At 43.0% G+C, this 20,538-nt stretch overlaps 1 protein-coding gene across 5 annotated transcripts in view; it reads right to left on the bottom strand.

Moving 5' to 3' along the window:
- Ston2 (stonin 2) overlaps positions 1-20,538 on the bottom strand; it is a 166,312-nt gene that overhangs the window by 100,926 nt on the left and 44,848 nt on the right. For all 5 annotated transcript variants that reach the window (XR_007593616.1, XR_007593618.1, XR_007593617.1 and 2 more), the window contains one exon: positions 5,657-5,854. Coding sequence is in view for 2 of the 5 variants with exons in the window: in XM_050152389.1 (XP_050008346.1) it covers positions 5,657-5,854 (198 nt within the window). In the remaining 3 variants the exon portion in view is untranslated. The remainder of the gene's footprint in view (positions 1-5,656; positions 5,855-20,538) is intronic.

Below are 20,538 nucleotides of genomic sequence, written 5' to 3'. Positions count from 1 at the left end.
TAACAAAAGTAATTGAATTTTTGGAGGGGTTGGAGGGCAACTTTTAGAGAATAATGAAATGAAGGGCAGCTATGGTGGATTGAAGGAAAATGGCCTCCAAAGGGAGTGGCACTATTAGGACATAAGGCCTTTTTGGAGGAAATGTATCACTGTTGGGGTGGGCTTTGAGGTCTCTTTTGTTCAAGCTTCCCTCAGTGTGACACTCAGCTAACTTCCTGTTGCCTCTGATGTAGGACTCTCAGCTCTAGCACAGTGTCTGTCTGCATGCTACCAAGCTCCATACAATAATGGATTGAACCTTTGAAACTGTAAGCAAGCCCCCTCAGTTAAACGTTCTCATTTATAAGAGTTGCCGTGGTCTTGGTGACTTTCCACAGCAATAGAGAACCACAAGACAGCAGCTGACCCATGCTCCCTTGACCAGTCTCTCAGGTTGCAACACGATTCACCAAATGGATGAGGTATAAAGTGGGGTTCTGCTCATGATATATCCTAGGCATTGGTGGTTTTGCTTGTGAAATGCAGAAATTCTACTAGATAATCACTTTTAAGGTCTTAACTACCTATGTAGACCAGGCTGGCTTTTTTTTTAAATTTATGTATATTTTATGTACATTGGTGTTTTGCCATGGGATCCCTAAAACTGGAGTATAGATAGTTGGGAGCTGCCATGTGGATGCTAGGAATTGAACCCAGGTCCTCTGGAAGAGCAGTCAGTGCTCTTAACCACTGAGCCATCTCTCTAGGCCTGATCAGGCTGGCTTTTAACTCATGGTGAGCCTCCTGTCTCTGCCTCTGGAATGTTGGAAGTAAAGTCATGCACCATTGTACTTGGCCAAACTTTTAAGTCTGTTTTTACTTTTAAATGGCTATGATACCCCAAAGATACCCAAATGGGAGCCAGGAATGATAGCACACGCCTATATCCCAGCCTCTGGGAGAACTGCCTTGAGGCTGAAGTCAGCCTGGGCTATACAGGAAGACGCTGTTTCATACAACTTTTTAAAAAAGGAACTAAATGGGTTGGGGTATAATACAGCATGTGTTTAGCATATGTGAACTCCTGGATGCAATCCCAGCATCAAATTAAACAAAACAAAACACTACCAATCACTATGATTCCATGTCCAAGTAAAAAGACGCTTATTCAGAAAAGCTTTGGTGCTATTTAAATAAGATAATAATAAAAAATTGGTAAAGGATTATGTACCACCAACTATGGCATCAGAACTTTATATCTATGGATATTGTATTAAGTTTAACATTTTAGTATTTAAAAATAGCATAGCTTATAATTCTTTCTGATGTCTGAATTTTCTGGATGTTGAATGGTTTGTATGAACGTTTTAGTGAGCAAATTGTAATTTCATTGAAATCAATTTTGTTATCTTGTTTATCTGAAAAACTCCTTAACACATCAGACACTATCCTTCTCAGGTATATTTGGTCATTTATTTAAAAAGTATCTACATTTAAAACTGCCAATAAAATAATTCAGAATTGCTGGGCTGTGGTGGCTCCTGCCTTTAATCCCAGCACTTGGGAGGCAGAGGCAGGCAGATATCTGTGAGTTCAAGGTCAGCCTGGTCTACATAGTGACTTCCAGGATAGCTAGGGCTACACAGAGAAACCCTGTCTCCAAAATCAATAATGATGTGGGGGTGTCATATATCAATCTGTTGATTTCATTGGTTAATTAAATAAAGAAACTGCTTGCCCTGATAGGTTAAAACATAGGTGGGAGGAGTAAACAGGAGGAAGAGGAAGTGAGGTAAGACTCCTCAGACAGACCCGACAGCTCTGCTCTCTGGAGCAGAGGCCCTGCTTCGCTCTCCTGGGCATACGCGATGAAGCTCCGACCCAGGATGGATGTAGGCTAGAATCTTCCCGGTAAGCGCACCTTTGGGTGCTTACACACATTATTAGAAATGGACTAAATTAATATGTGAGAATTAGCCTAGAAGAGGCTAGATAGAAATGGGCCAAGCAGTCTTTAAATGAATACAGTTTGTATGTTGTTATTTCGGGCATAAGCTAGCAGGCGGCTGGGGTGCTGGGGACGCAGCCCCGCCACTCTTATTTCAACAAATAATAATAATGATAATGTTAATTGTTGTGGGAACTCCTTCAGCTAATAAGATACTGGTCCAGTTTGGGCGTGGTCTCATGCACCATAAGTGCAGACAAAAAGCATGTGCAGCCCCTTTTTCTGCTGGATTTGGTTCCAGTTCCCAGTGCATGCAAAGGATTGTGGATTGCTATCCTTACTGTGAGTTTATTCCCAAATAAATAAACCTTTGTTATACTCTAGGATGGTGATAACTCTTGCCTCCATTTGACAGCCCTTCCAGTCCGACATTCTTAGTGTGTCTAGAGCTGTACGTTCTAATCTCACACTGAAATCTACACCTTTCCTGTGCACACGCAAGCACCAGAGCCTAGGCGTACCACTTAAATCAGCTTGTAACCACTGCGAACATAATTACATGCTTTTTCTCCGCTGCTTAGAATAGAGTTCAAAGGAAGAGGCTTGCTCCCATTCCCTTGATCCTCTGGCTCTTTAACGACTTTGTGTAAACGTGGTAGCATTATCTGCCTGGTGAAGGTGACAGGTGTGCCTTTCTTGTCTAGGCAAAGGAGACCTTGGGGAGACGGGGGTGCCAGAGAAGGGAGTGATTTCGAGGTGGTGCTTCTTCCTAATTTTCCTGTCATTTGCCCTGGAATGGGGTCTCTAGAGAATACACCATCTCTACTCCCCAGCACCCCATTCCTGTAATCTACCAACTCCAGGGCATTTGTTTGTTTTCCTCCTCTAATTATCGCCTTGGTGAGAAACTGAGAAGAAAGTGTGGGCTGGTGACAGAATCCTTTCCTCCACAATTACACGGCAAATCATGTTGTCCCGTGAACAGATGTCGGGGAGGAGACCGACTCAGCTCCCTGCAGTCTACAGTCCCGCAGGCTGACCTGAGCGCCACCATCCATCTTCACCCAAAGGTGACAACACACAGAGCGCCTGTCCTGACTGCTCAGGGAGAACCGAATGAGCTCTCCTATGATTTCAGCTTTTGCCTCCTCAATGAATTCTCTCCAAATAAGCCAGCCCTTCCTCGTGTACCACCTGCTTCCTTCCAGGTCCCTGACCAACCAAGAAGGAAGTGTTTTTCCTTTCTTTTTTTCCCTCCTCCTTCTCCTCCTTCCCACCTCCTCCCCTCTTCTCTTTTGTGGTACTTTTTTGAGACAGGGTTTCTCTGTGTAACAGTCCTAGCTGTTCTGGCATCTCGCTGTAGACCAGATTGGCCTCGAACTCATAGAGATGCGCTTACTTCTGCCTTCCAAGTGCTGGGAAAAGGAGTTTTTCTTGATGATGAACTGTAACAATATCACTGAGAAAAGTAAGATGTTAAAAATTATAATTGCTGTGCGTGGTGGTGCACACCTTTGATCCCAGCCACTCCGGAGGCAGAGGCAGGCAGATCTCCGTGAGTTCGAGGCCAGCCTGGTCCACAGAGTGAGTTCCAGGGCAGCCAAGGCTACACAGTGAAACATTCCCCCCAAAAGAAAAAAATTATATATATAATTATAAACTTGGGGTCAGATGTGGCTCAGTGGTAGAGCATTTGCCTAGCATATAAAAGGCTCTGGGTTCGACCTTCACATATCTTTAGTAAAGGGCTGAATTTGCACCTCTGGAGAGTCATGAGAACTATTTGGCAGTTTATCCCTGGTATCAGTTCTTCCAAAGCAGGCATCGTGTAGGTTATTCTATATAAACTGTCTCGCCTGGTAAGGTACACACCTTATTATTATTATTATAATATATTTCTATTTGTCAGAGGATGAAACTGAGTCATAAAGATAGCAAGGGTCCTAGGGCTGGAGATGTGCCAGGTGTAGCTCAGGGCAGAACACTTGGCCTGTCATGCCTGTGACCCTCTGTCTGATCCTGAGAGTCGCAGACACACAGTCTCTCTTCTCCCCCATCCCTGCCCCGCCCCCACTCAGGGCTGTAGTGTTTTAATAAATGTTCCCCATAGTCCCATGCGAATTATCCCCTTGGTTCTCAGCAGGTGGTGGTGTTTGTCGCTGGAGGAATTGGGTCACTAGGGGCAGGTCTTGAAATTTACCAGACACTGCTTCCTGTCTGTCTGTTTCCTGTTCCACCAAGACATGATCAGGTGAGGCGTCCCTGCCGCATGCTCTGGACGTCATGAAGCCACCTGCTACTATTATGCCTGGCCTACTGGGATGGACTATGTCCTCTCAAACCACGAGCCCTAAAAACTTCTCCCCCTTAAGTTGTTTCTTGTCAGGTATTTGGTCAAAATGATGTGAAAAAATAAGAACATACTTGTACACACATGTCGATATACATATATGCATGTAGACAGTGTAAGGATTGGTGAAGGCGTGTGGCTGGTATATGACAGAACCAGGATTTGAACCTATAGCCGTAGAATCTGAGCATCCATAAACAGTACAAAGAGTGTGTGCTTCCTCCCTGTGAAGGCTTGGGGAGGAAGTGGAAGGCAATGAGAGGTGAAGGGGACACTCAGCCTCTCTGCCTAACAGGCTCAGCCGCTGCAGGTACCTCCTACCGACGAGATTGTCCCATGGTAGAAACGGAATTGTGGGGCACATAACAGCCACACAAGCCACAGAGACTAATGCACACTGAAGGAAGGTTTATGAAAACAAAATGCCATAAGGAAGAATGGTTGGTAAAGATGAATTCTTTGGTTAACTACGCTGGTGGGCAATTTTATCAAATTCCAAGGCAAATCCTGCCTGAACCTTTGACTTTCTATGCAGGATCACTGTTAATGCTTGTAGAATCTACCAGCGTACTGCATGAGAAAAAAAAATGTATCTAAACTTTAAAAATGACCTAGAGGCAAATTTCACAATATTTTTGAGAAGGAAAACAAAACACTATTGACACCGTGGGGTGTGTCTGAGAATAATTTCTCCCATAGACCAGCTAGCAGTGAACATCAAGAACATACATCTTTCCAGTACCATCCCAAAGAGCCCGTGAGAGTGCTTGTTGGCAGACCCATTGTCTACCTGTGGTGAAGACCAGACTTCCACCCTATGCCTACTGCAAAGTTTGACAAATGAGACCATGAGACATTACAGGCTGTCACATAGCTCAATGAAGGCACAATGCTACAGGCATTTGGCTGCAAAATCCTTAGCAGTCTGGACGCTACGGCGGAACCCAGATTCTCATTCTGTTTCACTTAACAATTTCTCCCTGTTGAGATTCACCTTCCTCTTGCTGCGGAGGAAAGATGTGTGGGCGGTAGGATGAGTGATTCAGCCTCGTGAATATTAGACACAGCTCAGCAGCAACTGGAAGAGGATGCATTGACAGGGAAACGGTACTTGTGCTAAACAGTCAGAGAGCAACGCTTTGAGACACACCATCAAATGGTTTCCCAACGTGAATCCTTGGCCAAGTAGCCAGTCGGTCTGTTTACCCATTTTCCCGATGCCATTACAAACCACTGAGGATGCTAGCGTTCGAACCGGACAACCACACATGTATATGTTCTGCAGACAAAGCTGGCTGTGGGGGAAAGAGGAGCTTAAGGAGGACCTGCGTACACCAAAAGTGATCTGCAGAGAGCTCTAGCTTGGAACTCTGACTTACCCGTGGAGTCGGTCCTGGAAGCCCGGCCGCTTGCCTGCTCCTCAGTACTGAGGAGCTGCAGGTCCGTGTATGAAGGAGCAACACTAGGACTGCTGGTATCCTCAGAATGGGTCGTCCAGCTGCTCTCGGAGGTCAAAGGGCACCTTCTTAACGAGTCGAAGGAAGGGCACGTCCAGCAAGGCATGGTCAATGTGAGGGCTGAGAAGAGATGGAAATCCAAGAGGATATGATGTAAATAGTTACCTTTCGCTTATGTCTATCACACTCATCTTAGGCTGATGTCACTCAGATCCTATGCAATGGCAGCCATCACAGAAAGCAAGGGGACACTTGGGATGAGGAGAGAGAAAATAGATTGAATGAGGTTTCATAGAGAGTCACTATCAGGCACCTTTACAGATGTTTTTTGCATTTGATCCATTGATATTAGGAGGGCAAACCAGCACAGAGATTAAGAAACCTACAAGATCATACAGTCAGTTATCCCAGCTGAAGCACCGAAGCTATAGTTGGGGTAAGAGACAGAAAGGGAAAATCGAGATTTCAGAGGGAATACTTGTTGCAGTATAGAAATGAAAAAAAGAGAATCTGCATTCCTTATTTTCTTGGGCATGTATGAAACTCCTAGATCTTTGCATTGAGGGCTCATGGCTTCTTTTCCTTGGAACTATTATCCCTTGGCAAATCACCTGTGAGCTATTCTCTCCACAAATGCAAGGCTGCCTTCTACTTATTTATTTAATTTATAGCATCATTGCTATGTGACCCGCTATATCCCTGTCTTCAGCTCGAATTCAAGATCGCCAGGGAGGAGGACCTTTTGTCTGTTTTGCTCACTTCCTACAATGCTGGCTGACACAAGGCGGGCCATCATCACTTGCTGGTTATGTCACACAAAGTACTACAAACCATTCCCTAACAGTCTGTATTAAACAGAGACTGTCAAAACCAGACCATCACCTGTAAAGCCCCTAGACAAACAGAAAGCGAAAGGACACGTGTACAAATAAGACAACTAGAAAGTAAAGATGAGCTTGTAATAAGTTTGCTGTAGGACTGCCATTCCCTGGTAGAGGATCAGGGACTTTGAACTACTACAGAAAAGAGCTCTTAGGTAAAGTATATTAACATTAACACATATACACAACATGGCGCTATCAAGCGGCCAAGGGAAATCTCAAAACTAGAAATGTAAGCGAAGCTTAGCTGATTTCCATACCCCAGGACCGCTGAACAAACTGGAGACCCCCTGCTGAGTCTGGGTACTACGGCCCATGTGATGATAAAGTAGAATGAACCTTCAGTCAACCCAAGATAGACAAACTAACAAAAAAATCAGATGCCTAAATGAGAATTCCCAGAGGTTAAAAGGAGTACATTGGGGATACCTTTATCTTTAGTTGGAGATACAAAGAAAAATGTCTACCTTAGATTTGGGTCCAACGGACAGAGAAAAAAAAAATCTCCTGATGTAAGGTCCCACATAGGGATTTGTGTGTTGTGTGATATTTTGATTGTATGGTAACAATAAAGTTTGTTTTGAATCAGAGGGTGGAGCTAGCCACTACTTGACCAAAATTAACCATAGAGGTTTTGGAGGACTGAGGAAGTAGTAAGGCGGGGCTTAGAGAGGATCTCAGCCCCTTTTGGAGGAAGGAATGGAAGAGGTAGGAAGTCACTGGAGGCTAATCCGTTGCTTCTCTGATCTCTCAGGTTCTTACCCCAATATCTGAATCCTGATTTTTTAATGATAAAGAATAATTGGATAAATGCATCATTTGTGTGTATTGGAAAAACTTTCAGTCTAAATTTCAGTTGAAATATTCCCATGTAGCTTTATACACCTGGGAGAGGCAAATACTAAGCCTCTCTGGAAGAAAGTGCCCGCAAGCTAGCCATCTCAGGCAGAATGTCCCAAGAAGGTGGTAAAAACACAAGAGTAGTAAACCACAAAGTACACAGAAAATCAAGTTCCCATGAACAAGGGCAAGGAAGATATTGGAAGGCTAAGCAAATAGAGTCAGCCCGGCAAAGAATTCAGACAGTGGGTTTAGGAAGCAGGATATGCAACTAGGTGCAGTATGTGTAAGGAAATTAGATGCGGGAATATGAGAAAGGAACATGTACTCATGAGAAACAGCTAAATGGATTTCTTCAGAAGAGAAAAATAAACTACCTCAAATACAACAGTGAGTGGACAGCGTGAAAGGCAAAGAAATAAGGTGAAAGACACTGAGAAGGAACGCCCACAGTGGACAGGGGGACACTGAGGAGAAGGAACACCCACGGTGGACAGCGAGACACTGAGAAGGAGAGCCCACGGTGGAGAGGGAGACACTGAGAAGGAACGCCCACAGTGGACAGGGAGATGTTCTCATCCATATATCTGGGTTCCTAAGGATGTGAGAATGGGAATAAGGCAGTATCTGAAAAACCGCTGCTGGGTGAGAACTTCTCAGGATTTGTGAAAGAATTTCTTTTTCAGATTAGAAATCCCCAGGAATGTCAATCAGAGTAACTAAAAGTAGACCTCAGAATCGTGTAAGACTAAAGACAAAGGGAAACTCTTAACTATCTCTTAGCTATCGGAAAAACTACACATTACTTTCAAAAGTGATCTACCACCTTCTCAACAGGAAGAGATGGACTCTAATGAACATGTCAGCATACTGATACAGGCTAAGATCAGGATAGGATCTTACCCAGGGTGCTCTGCTTTCCTTCCTATTGCTATGATAAAACACAATAATCAAAAGCAAGTAGGGGACAAAAGGGTTTATTTCAGCTTCCAATGTACCACTCAAGAGAGTCAGGAAGAGACCTCGAACAGGTACTTGAAGCAGAAACCATAGAGGGATGCTGCTGGCTGCATGGCTCTCAGGTTCATGCTTAGCTAGCTTGCTTATACAGCCCAGGATCCCCTGCCCAGCAAATAGTACTGCCCACAGTGGGTTCAACCCTCCTCCATCAATTAACAGTTAAGGCGCTTTCTCAAAATAACAAGAAAGAAGCATTACTATCAGAGAAGGTGGGATTTCTCACGTTAGAAAAAAACCTGTAAAATCTATAAAAAGAGCAACCAAAATAAAACAAATAAACCAATCCAAGGCATGACAGAGAAATTTTTAAAAAATACATTTAAGCTGGGCAGTGGTGGTGCACGCCTTTAATCCCAGCACTTGGGGGGGCAGAGGCAGGCCGATCTCTGCGAGTTGGAGATCAGCCTGTTCTACAAAGTGAGCTCCAAGGTGGCCAAAGCTACAAAGAGAAACCTTGTCTTGAAAAATTAAAAACAAACAAACAAAACAGTAACACTTTGAGAAAAACCTGATTATGTTGAACTGTCAAGAAATGAGGACAAAATAACATTAAGAATAAAAAATAAGGAGGGCGGGCAGGGCTTAGCCCAGTTTGTAGAGTGCTTGCTTAGCATGTATGCATGAAGACCTAGATTTGCTCCCCAGCACCATGGCTGTGATCCCAATAACCAGAAGCGAGAAGATCAGAAGTTTAAGTTCATCTTTAGCTACAAAGCAAGTTTGAGGTCAGGGGACTACATAAGACCCTGACTCACAAACAATAGCAACAACAACATCAAAAACCAACCAGCCAGCCAAGCAACCAAACAAAATCATACTGTACAAATATTGCAATAATACACTGAGAAGGCAATACGGGGAAATAATGAACACCCTTACACTAACAAATGTGAAAACAGATAAAGCTGTAGGAGTCCTGGAACCTGGAGCTATGTTTCTAGTAACCACGAGAGGAAGTGATCCAGTACCTACAGAGTTTCCATGAGCAGTGTCTCTGGCCAGGTATATTTGCTGAAAAGGTCAAACCTTCCAGCAATTATTCCAGAGAGTAGAGAGAGTCCGGCTCATCAGCTTGTTTTATGAGGTCAGAATTTCCTTGTACTAACTTGAAAATACAGATCCAACCTATAACCAATTAAATGAGAATTACAGGCTAATTTTAATGGATTAAACATGGATTTAAGACTCCCAAACATCATTTTAGAGACTCTTAAGATTTATTGAGGGAGTGTGACATCACTACTAAATTGGACTCACTCCCCCTATACAGGTTGGCCGATTCCAGTGTTTCTCAACCCCTTTCCATCACTGTTTCTAAGAAGCTTTGTCATTTCTTTTCTATAGGCTTTCCTTCCCTCCCTCCCCCTCCCCTTCCTTCTAAGTTTTATGTGTTTTTATGTGTTTGTTTTGCCTGCATGTATATTTGTTTACCCAATGGGTGCCTAGTGCCCACAGAGGCCAGAATGGGTATTGGATCCCCTGGGACTGGAGTTACAGTTGTGAACTTCCATGAAAGTACTGGGAATATCACCTGGAAACTCAGGGAGAGTAGCCAGTGCTCTTTATCATTAAGCCATTTCTCCAGCCCTTCTCTGTCTCTTTTTTTGAGAAAAGATTAATTTATCTGTATGCATATGTTCATGCAGTGTGTATGCAGGTTCCCATACAGGCCAAAAGAGGGCGGCAGCTCCCTTGGAACTGGAGTTGTGGGTGTGTATGAGCCATCTGATGCTGGTGCTGGGAACTGAACTCCAGTCCTCTGTTAGAGTTGTGACTGCTCTTAACCACTGAGCCATCTCTCCAGCCCTTACATAATCAGTCTCTTTCCTGAAGTGTAGCATACCACAACAAAAAAGTGCATGTTACTCCAACTCCACAATTTTAGTACGATTTTCTTAGCCTTACATATTTATTTAGTTATATAGTGTTAGCAATGTGAAGATTTAATCTCCATAACCACAGTAAAAGTAAACAATAGTTCCATTACTAGAAAGATCTGCCATGTTATCCTTGAGACAGGGTTTCTCTGCGTAGCCCTGGAACTCACTCTGTAGACAGACTGACCTCACACTTACAGACATCCACTTGCCTCTGCTTTCTTGAATGCAGGGAATAAATAAAGACGCGCACCTCCCAGCTTGCTATATTATCTGTTAACAGTCACGCCTTGATGACATCAACTCTCTGCCGCCTCCATAACTCCGTTCTGATCGCCTGGCAACCACTAATTTGGTTTTGATTTCCATAGATTTGCTCCGTCAAGAATGATATGTAGACGGGATCATGCAATCTGGAATTTTTAGAATCGGCTTTCACCGGTCCACATAAGGTCTTTGAGATATAACCAAATTGTTTTAGGTATTAATAAACCATTCCTTTTCATTGATGAGTAGTATTCTGTGTCATGGACAATACCACAGTTATTTTTAACTGCCCGCCATCAGATATATCCATCCACCAAAGAGCATCCAAGTTACTTCCAGTTCTGAGTATGACATCAAAGCTGTGAGGTTTGAATGGAGGTAACCTTCCATTTGCTTGGAGTAGTTTTTGTGTGATATGGTAATTGCATGTCTGGTTTTATATGAAATTATCAAACTGTTTTCTAAGGTGATTATCACATTTTATTATTCTACTAGTAATATACACGATCCATATGAATGACCCAATTTCTAAGCATTAATACCACCATTACTCCTTAATTTGGTCTTAAAAATATGCATGTGTGTGTATGACTGCACACACACACATGTTTATGTGTGGGATTGTGGGTGCACACATGCTATTGGCATTTGATGGCTGCTTGGGGGAGAGTTAGTTTTAACAGTGTGACCCCAGTTGTAGTTGGGGTGGCACAAACTGTATCACACTGGTTTTGTTTTCTTCTATAGAGAGAAGGAGAAGAGAAAACTCAAAATTGGGTAGAGAGTTGAAGGTGGAAAAGCTGGGTCTGGGAAGGGGTGGAGGAAGGAGGATGATCATGACCAAAATTCATTGCATGAAATTCTCAAAGAACTCATAAAAATATTTTTTTTAAAAGTCCAGTGACATCCTTGGTCATATAAGGAATCTGAGGCTCACCTTTACGAGAACATGTCTCAATGCAAAGATTAAAAACCAGAAAAAAGAAAGAAAGAAAGAAAGAAAGAAAGAAAGAAAGAAAGAAAGAAAAGGCATTAGAAGAATGTTCACAGAAGCATTTTGTTAACTGCCAAAGTAGAGAGGACCCAAGTGTCCAGGCGTAGCCTGGTAAGTGACCTTCTATACAATGCTATAGTCATGACGGAAAGCACAGCATAGAAACAACAGGGACTGCAGCCACAGGGAAGAAGACGGGCAAGTCTCACAAATCACAAAGTCACAAAATACTAGCTAGAACACTGTTCCATTTTTGCAAAGTTCAGAACCAGACTAATTTAAATCACAGCTTCCTCGACAGATGTGTAGGTTGTAAAGCTGTCAAAAAAAAAAAAAAGGTACAAAGACAAGTTATTGCCATGAGCCTGGGGGATGGGGGTGGGAAGCAGCTGAGGCCGTGATGGAGGAGGTTGTGATTAGTAGGGAATCAAAGCCCTTCCGGATGAATGATGGCAATACTCCATTTATTAACGGGACAATGGCTTATATGTTGTTCTTCAGACTTTAATATATTTTTAAGAATAATCCGTTTGTGTTTACCCAATTATAAATAAAATTTATTAAACCCACATATCAAAAATGCTGATTTCAATACCGATCTTTACCTTTATGGGTGAAAACACATATTCCCTTTGAAAGATAAATTAAGGATAGCCAATGGAGTGTGGGGAGGTTAATAAGGAAGGCCTTGTAGCTAACACGCTGTTCTCATTTGGTCCCTACCCACTATTCATTTACCAGCTTCAGATTCTGGAATGAGCTATTTTACGCAGGCTTGACTGAATGAATGTCCCGAGGCCACAGGCTTCTCTGAAATGAGAGAAGGCCCTGTGCTGGGCTAGATGGCTCTTCTCCCAGGGCCGGACCTTTGATGCCTGAGCCAGTCTGAAGTGGGCTGCCATGATGATGTTTCTCAGACTCATCCATCCAGCGAAGAATAAAAAGAAGGAACAAATTCTGCCCCTGCTGTACCCCAAGTTCTAGAATGATGGCTCTGAACCCAGATGCCTCATTCCCAGGCTGGGGGAAATGGATTAATGCATCCATGACTCCACTTTCTCACCTGGAAAATGGAGCCAAAGAGAGTAAAGGCCTCACTAGGGTCTCGGGTCAATGGCAAACCACTGTGTATAAAGAAGAACCTGAAACAGATCACACAGTGGCAGCTGTCATAAGAACGTGACAGCATATCCTTGGGCTCCACCCGACTTGACATCGCCATCAGATCTCTCACTCTACATATCCTATACTAGGTTACTGCAATCCCTTTCAAACAGCCCCTTCATCCTTTCGGCTACCCAGGATAAAACTCATGTCACCCTAAAGTCTCCTCCTATTTGGTCCATCACGAGTTCTGTTCAAGACCTACTTTCAAAAGCTGTGGGATCTGGTTATTTCTGGCTACCATGCTGATATCCTCAACCCAGCCACCACACTCTCATCTGGATAAGTTTGGGGGCCACTTGGTGGGCCTCTCTAGCACGTCCAACCACACTCTTCTCAACGGTCACACTATGGCAAGCCACAGAGGATTTGTTTTAATTATCATATATTAATTACACATTATAATGGGTTTCATTATAGCATTTCTATAGCATATAGAATATATAGCATATATCTATAGCATATAGATAATGTATTTAGATCATATTCACCCTCCCTACTCTCTCCTGCTCCCCTCCCACACAGGCTCATTCTCTTCTTTTCTACTAGTCCTTCCTCTGTTCTACTCATATGACCCTCCCCGTCCCTGTATATGCATGTGTGGATCAGTGACTTTCATTAGTGATTCACAAGAGTATGGATGAGGGCTTGTTTATAGGAGCAGGGGCACCTTACCAGTGGCTACACCACTGGAAAAAGACAACACAGTTAACTGTGTATATCCTCAGTGGGGGTGGGTTAAATATTTGCATATGTTTTGATATTGTGTTATTTATTTTTTACATCTAATCACGAGGGCTACATGTAATTTTTTTCAATGCTGAGAATTCAGCCATGGATATAAAACAGATATTAATGCATTGTGACTTTCCTGCTACTTCAGAGTGGCTATATGAAGCACCCGTCCCCAACACTGGCTCAGGGGAGCTCTTGTTTATTTTTAGAAGGCCCATTAGAAACAGATCGCCCGATTGTTAGTAAGTACAACTGAGGGAGAGCGGGGACTCCTGGGTCCAGCTGTCTCATAACGGCATTCCCTACACCTAAATACTTTTGTGCATGAATGCACTAGTTAATTGATGCATATTCAGGTAGTTTATTATGTTCTGTGTTCCAAAGATGGTAAGAAAGGCCACAAATTCTGCTGTATGAGCTAGCATGTTCTCTGAAACAGAATATTGGAATTTTAATGTTTAAAGATAGAGGGGGAAAAATCACCTTTAAAACCTTTTTCTTTTTCCTATGGTATGATAGTACCTTTCAGTACAATATATAAAAATTACAGAGGATAATTTTAAGTATACTTCCTTTTAAAAGCAGCCCCCAGGAAAATATATGTTCGTGTATATCCATGGATGTATTTGTATATATGTACATACATGTAAGTGTGTTATGTTGTTATGTGCACATGTTTAGTATGTGTGTTCATGTGTTACTATATATAGAGAGAGACATGTATACATAGATATATATAGTGAGTATATGATGATGGAAAATTATGAACCAATGATAATAGTTAATCACAGCATAATGACAGGTTGGCATAATTTCCTTGTCTGTTAAGAAGAAGAAGAAGAAGAGGAGGAGGAGGAGGAAGAGGAGAAGGAAGAGGAACAGGAGGAGGAGAAGGAAGAGGAACAGGAGGAGGTGGGGAGGAAGGGAAGGAAGATTGACGACTACGACGATGATGATGGTGGAGATGATAACAATAACAACAATAATGACTGACTTCACCAAGGATGCCATCTCTTTGGTCTAACTAAGGGTAGACCCATTATCCCCATCAGTGGAGCCATCAGGTAGTCCACAGTGGATTTGATACCCACCTCTCCTATCTTCATTTACTAATCAAATAGACACTAAGTAAGCACCTAAATCCACATACCACATTCTAAAAGAGAGGATGGATTAGAGAGATGAAGTTCTTTGTTCAAGTTGATAGAGAGACAATAACCAAGACAATGAAACCAGTCTTCTCTTGAGAAAACTGCTACCCATGTCTTGGGTTGTATACTGTCCTTTTCCTAAGCACCACCCCCTCCCAAGACAGGGTTTCTTTGTGTAGCCTTGGCTATCCTGGAACTAGGGCCTAGAACTCAGAGATCTGCCTGCCTCTGTCTCTTGAGAGCTGGGATTAAAGGTGTGCGTTACTACCACCCACCTCAGCACCACTGTCTTAGTATCTTTGCTTAAGCTATTTATCAATATAAAAAGCTCAAAGCTATTTATCAGGCTGGGGGTATATCTCTATTGGTAGGGTACTTGCCTAACATGTACAAAGTTCTGGGTTCAATCCCCAGTGCCACATAAACCAAGTACACACCTGTAATCCCAGCCCTGGGGAAGTAGAGGCAGGGCTACTTGTGACCTGTCACAAAACAAAACCAGACAAATACCCTGTTTCTTAATAACTATACTTCATCAAGAAACTGACTAAAGAAAAAGAAAGTAAAGGAATAAACATGTGACCGCATTCAGCTGGTAAATTTCCAAGGGAAAGCTAGCGTGAGGGTGGAGTGTGGAATGCTCTCAGCCTCCCTAAGGAGGCCACAGATACGTGGGATTTTGAGTGAGAAACTGGAGGGAGAGCCTCTAGGCAGAGGAAACAGTGCTAGCGGCAGTCAATGTGTCTGAACCAGCAAGGCTGAGTGGTGAGGGAGGCGGGACCCACTCTGTTTCAGATTTATTCCTGGGTATGTCGTCCGGAAAGGTCATCAATTATATCTAGTAGCAAAGAACAATTCAAGGTACTAAGAAAATAAGACTGCCTCTATTGAGGAGGGAAATACATATGCATGTCTCCATATTCACCCCTACCCACTACCCACCCCCAGCAGCCAGAATGAACCACTGGGCGAGCTTTGAAGATGGAATCTCTCTGGCCTCTTTCTACACGGCTGACATCATTGCTGATCCTCCTCCCAAACAAATGGCTCTTTCTCTGGCCCCAAATAATTAGCTTCCCCCAGACACAATGGGAAGGCCTCAGCCCAAGCTCATAGAGGACATATGAAGGATAAGGGAATATTAGTGTTTCGCTTGGGCTGTGGGACAAATGGTCCGGAAATGAAAGGGTTTTGAGCAATGTTTTTAAATATTCATATCCTCCAGTATCTGCATAATGGGTTCAATTCAGCCCCGGTTCCAGCAGAAATTGTCATGTCCGTGGAGGAAGGTCAGCACACAGGATAATGAGGGACAGGAAGCCGCTGCTGATAACAGTGCCTTCATATCCGTCTTCTAAAATTTGGAGGGTGAACTTTGTTCTCTTCGTCAATCTGTCAGCGTTTTTAAACACAGTCAGTACGTGCAATGCACTTTGCGCATGGGTAAAATTGGTTTTGGTCAGAAAGAATCTTTGTGAAGATTGTAGGGAATAGGTTAAGTTGACCACTACACTCTTTGCATGGAATTTTAAAGCCAAATGTCAGTCAGGTGTTTGTGGCTACAGAAAGTTGGGAACTAGAGCTAATGTGCTCAACATGAACAAAACAGCAGCTTCATTCTCAAAATCTTTCTCTTAAAGAAAAATACAAAGACTTGATTTTAGTTTGGACAGACTTTCTAGAAGTTTATTTATTTATTGTATCCCTTGGTTCTACTCATAGCTTAGCAGATTGTCTGAGCAGCAAGCATAGGGCTCAGCAAAAAAGTTTTCAGCTAAATTCTTTTAATTTTTTAAATTTTACTTTATGTGTATATTCGTGTGTGTGTGTGTGTGTGTGTGTACTCCACAAGTGTGCCTAGTGCCCACGTCAGAAGATGGCATTGGACACCCTGGAACTGGAGCTACAGGTGGTTGTGAGCCACCATGCAGTTGCTGGGACTTGAACCCAGGGCCTCTGGAAGAGAAGCCAGTGCTCTTAACTGCTGAGCCATCTCTCCAGCCCCATATAATGTTGTACCACGGCACACACACAAACTGAGATGCGGACAGTGTTCTGTGACAACACGGTCTTAAGTCTTTGGCAATCTAAAGTTCTGACATCAAACATTTACTAAGATGGCCCAACTGAAAATAGTCTCATTGAGAGATGTATCCTATATCTGACTTCCATCACACATCAGGGGTTTTCACGGTGTAACGTCAAGGGGAATCGTCTGATTGGTCCTCTCCCTGCTAGTATCCTCAGCTCTCACATCCAAAGAATTGAAGCTAGCTCGCTTACTTTCTTCAACACATGGTAATAAAAGGCCTTTTTTCATTTGTATTCATTTACTGCAGCCTGGGGATGGAGCCTAGGGCCATGCGGCTAGGCAAGCTCCATCATGTTTTTCTAGAGGAAATCATGTGCCTCTTTTTCCTAGGCCAGCCACGATGGGATTTTATTCACTTCAATTCCTGCCCTAGTTAAAAGTCCAAGAGCCGGCTGTGCTGCTGATGTATCTAAGAGTTTCTGGAACTGTTTCTGGATCAGGTGCCACTCCTGGCTCTCTAGTGACCCGTGGGCCGCTTTGGTGCGCAATAAAATAAGTGACCAGGTCATCAAGGTGAGCTAACAATTTCCTGGCCTCTCTAAACTCCCTAGGGCAAGGCTCTGGCCATTTCAATGTCCTAAAAATAAAAGCTCTACCATTGAGGGCAACATCTTTGTCCCTAACTCCACTGTGCCTACAGGCTCCTTGCATTTTAATTGGGGCAATCCGTTCATTCCCTTTCCAGGCTCGAGTCCAAAGCCTTCTGGCTTCACTCTTAGGTGGAGAGATCTTTTGTTTTTGCCTCTCCTTTGCCAGAAGGACTTCAAAGAATGGAGGGAAGGAAAGGAGTCTTCCAGACAGCATTTCTCCTTGGTGTGTCTGCTCCCCTTGCTTTCCCAGCTCCTCTCGGCAAGCCAGAATCTTCAGATACTGAGCAGCTGGCTAGAATAGGCTTCACTTCTCTTGTAGAAATGACTGCTAAGAATGATTCTATCAGAACAACTTCTTTTCCTCATCCTCCCACCCAATTCTCTTAGGCCAAGACCACGGAATTCAGTGACCACAGGGAAACATTTTTCTCTTAGCTCAAAGACATCTTATTCTACAGTCTCTTAGCGCAAAGACATTTTATTCTACAGTCATAGGGATTTAATACTATCATCAGAAATGGTGAATAAACTAACTACACATTACTGATCTGACTGGAAAGAAGGTTAAATCAATCAAAATCCCTTTCCCTGGTCCTTCTCTATGGCTAACTTCACCACCTACCGGAATGATGAGACAGACCTACATATTCATCTCACCAGAAATCCAAATTTATTTCCATGTTTAACATACACATCAAACACTGCCCTTTTCTCAGTTCCTGTATGCGTTTTTCCGGCATGTATATCTGTACGTTACTTGCATGCGGTGTTCAAGGGGGCCAGAAGTGGGCACTGGATTGCCTGGAACTGGAGTTACGAACATCTGTGAGTCCCTCCGTGGGTGCTGGGAATTGAACCTGGGTCCTCGGGAAGAGCAGCCAGGGCTTTTGATCACTGAGCCATCTCTATTACTCCTCCATTTCATTTATACATCACCTAGTCTGAGAGAAGGGGACAGCGAGATGGCTCAGTAGGTGAAAGCAGTTGCCATGCAAGTTTCATAACCAGAGATAACACCCATAAGCCATAGAAGGACAGAATGCACACTACTCCTGAAGATGCTACTAAAGTACACATGGGCGTGGTGCTTACATGCCCACCCCACCCCTCACACACATATACACACACACATTACACACACACACACACACACACACACACACACACACACATAAACCACCACCACTAATAATAATCTTGATGATGAATAAACTTTCTAAAAAGTTTTCTTGGGATCTACAGTTGAATGAAAACATTCAGAATGTGAATCAAAAGACTCAAGGAAAACATTTTTTAAAAAGTAGATGAGTGAGAAATAGGTAAAGAAACTTTTTTAGGTTGTCAGATGCCCCTGAGAATCATACGATAACCACTGATTTTCTGGAAGCTGAAAACCTACCTACCTGTGAACTCTCTAAGTAGTCACCAGTGGTCCAGGGCAAACTGAGCAAGAACTTCGAAGAAGCCGTGTGGTGGTGGCGCATGTGTTTAATCCCAGCACTCGGGAGGCAGAGGCAGGCAGATCTCTGTGAGTTCAAGTCCAGCCTAATCTACTGAACAAGTTCCAGGACAGGTTTCAAAGCCACAGAGAAACTCTGTCTCGGAAAAAAAACAAAAACAAAAAAACTTCAAAGACGTCCTGGAAGTAACTGATAACTGACAAGGGAGAGTGCTTTGAATTTTAGTTTTTATTCTTCACAAGAGATAATAGCTGGACCTGGAACTAAAATGAAGCTCTTGAATAGAACAAAAAACGAAAGCATAACAAAAACAAAACAAACAAAAAACTTCTCCCAATATCTACTTTTTCTACTTTTTCCTTTACTTCCTCAGAGACAAGTCCAAGTTTTCAGCTACCATGAAATGTAAAACATTAACGATAATAACAAAAATACATGAAATTGCTGAAAGACATGCATGGAAAAACAGGTGATTGATTATCAACAGGAAATGGACAGGAGAAATCATACAGGTGCAAGCTGGCTCTGGGTTCCTATTAGAAGGCTTGGGAAGAAGCTGAGTGAGTGTCTGTTAAATTCTGAGCACTACACTCTGTCTTTGGATGCCCACACCTAGCAGAACTGCAGAGATGAAGCGCTTGCATGGGTCTTATCTCCAAATAAAGTAACATTGGCAGGTTTAAGGTGGTAGAACCTGCTGCCTTTGGGTGCAATTATTCATCCTACTGAATCGTAAATTTCAGTATTACCAAAAGAATGGAGTGGACTGCAGTGAGTGTGGGGCAAGGGCCTCCAGCATGATGAAGGAGGATGCTGTACAGATATGGGCTGCTTCTATGTAATGCTTACAGGTCCAGCCATAGTCTTGATAACATGACACATGATCCACACATGTTCCACTTAAGTTAAAATCTGAGCTATCCACCAATGTCCAGAGTGAACAAAGGTCTAACCTGAGGACTGTCTATGTTGGCCACACTGAGTGGACTGATGGCCAGTTTCTTTTCCTTTGTTGTGAACTCTACCAGCCATCCTACTTGTTAAATACAGCCCAAGGCAGGAAGCCCAGGGGGAGCAGGCACAGGAGGAAAAGGATGGTTTAGATGATAAAAAAGCATCCTGTAGCCTTTTATTTAGCGTGCTCTCTCAGAGGTCAAGTGGCACATGGGCAGGTGTAGAATCTGGCTCTTGGATTTCTTAATCCTCTGCTCTTAAACAAGACTAATGCTCTGTATAGAGTCTTAGGAGACCAGATAGTCCTATGCATTGTTCAGTCTAGCTTCTTCCTAGGCTCCATCTTCACAGAGCTAGTGAATTCATCAGACACAGAAATGCATGGGGTTATTGATATCTGAGCAATTTTCAAGACAAACTTAGTCTTCCATAGTTGTAACTTTTTGCTTTGTCTTCTACGGACACTAACACACCTTCAGTTCAATGAAAGGCTAGGGTTCAGGTACAGCAGGTGATAATAATTGTCTTGGGTGCACAATTTATGATGTACCAAAAAAATCTCAGCTGTCAAAATAATACTCTGCAACATGTTATACCTTAAAAATATCAAAGCAAACCAGCAAACTAGGGCCCAGACATCAGCCTTTTGCTGCTGTCAATAAAGCTTTATTGCCAGGACTGAGGTGAGCTGTAGTCTTACATGTCTGAGCTGGATTTTGTCTTTAAAGTCTAATACTTTGTTCACCAAGGATATTTTTGTATTATTAAATTTTTAGAGA

The sequence above is a fragment of the Alexandromys fortis genome, unplaced genomic scaffold, assembly GCF_014885135.2.
Source record: "Alexandromys fortis isolate MF-2015 unplaced genomic scaffold, M_Fortis_MF-2015_v1.1 scaffold_47, whole genome shotgun sequence".
NCBI lineage: Eukaryota > Metazoa > Chordata > Mammalia > Rodentia > Cricetidae > Alexandromys > Alexandromys fortis.
The sequence above is the reverse complement of the archived record's forward strand: the minus strand, read 5'-3'. Positions and strand labels throughout refer to the sequence as shown.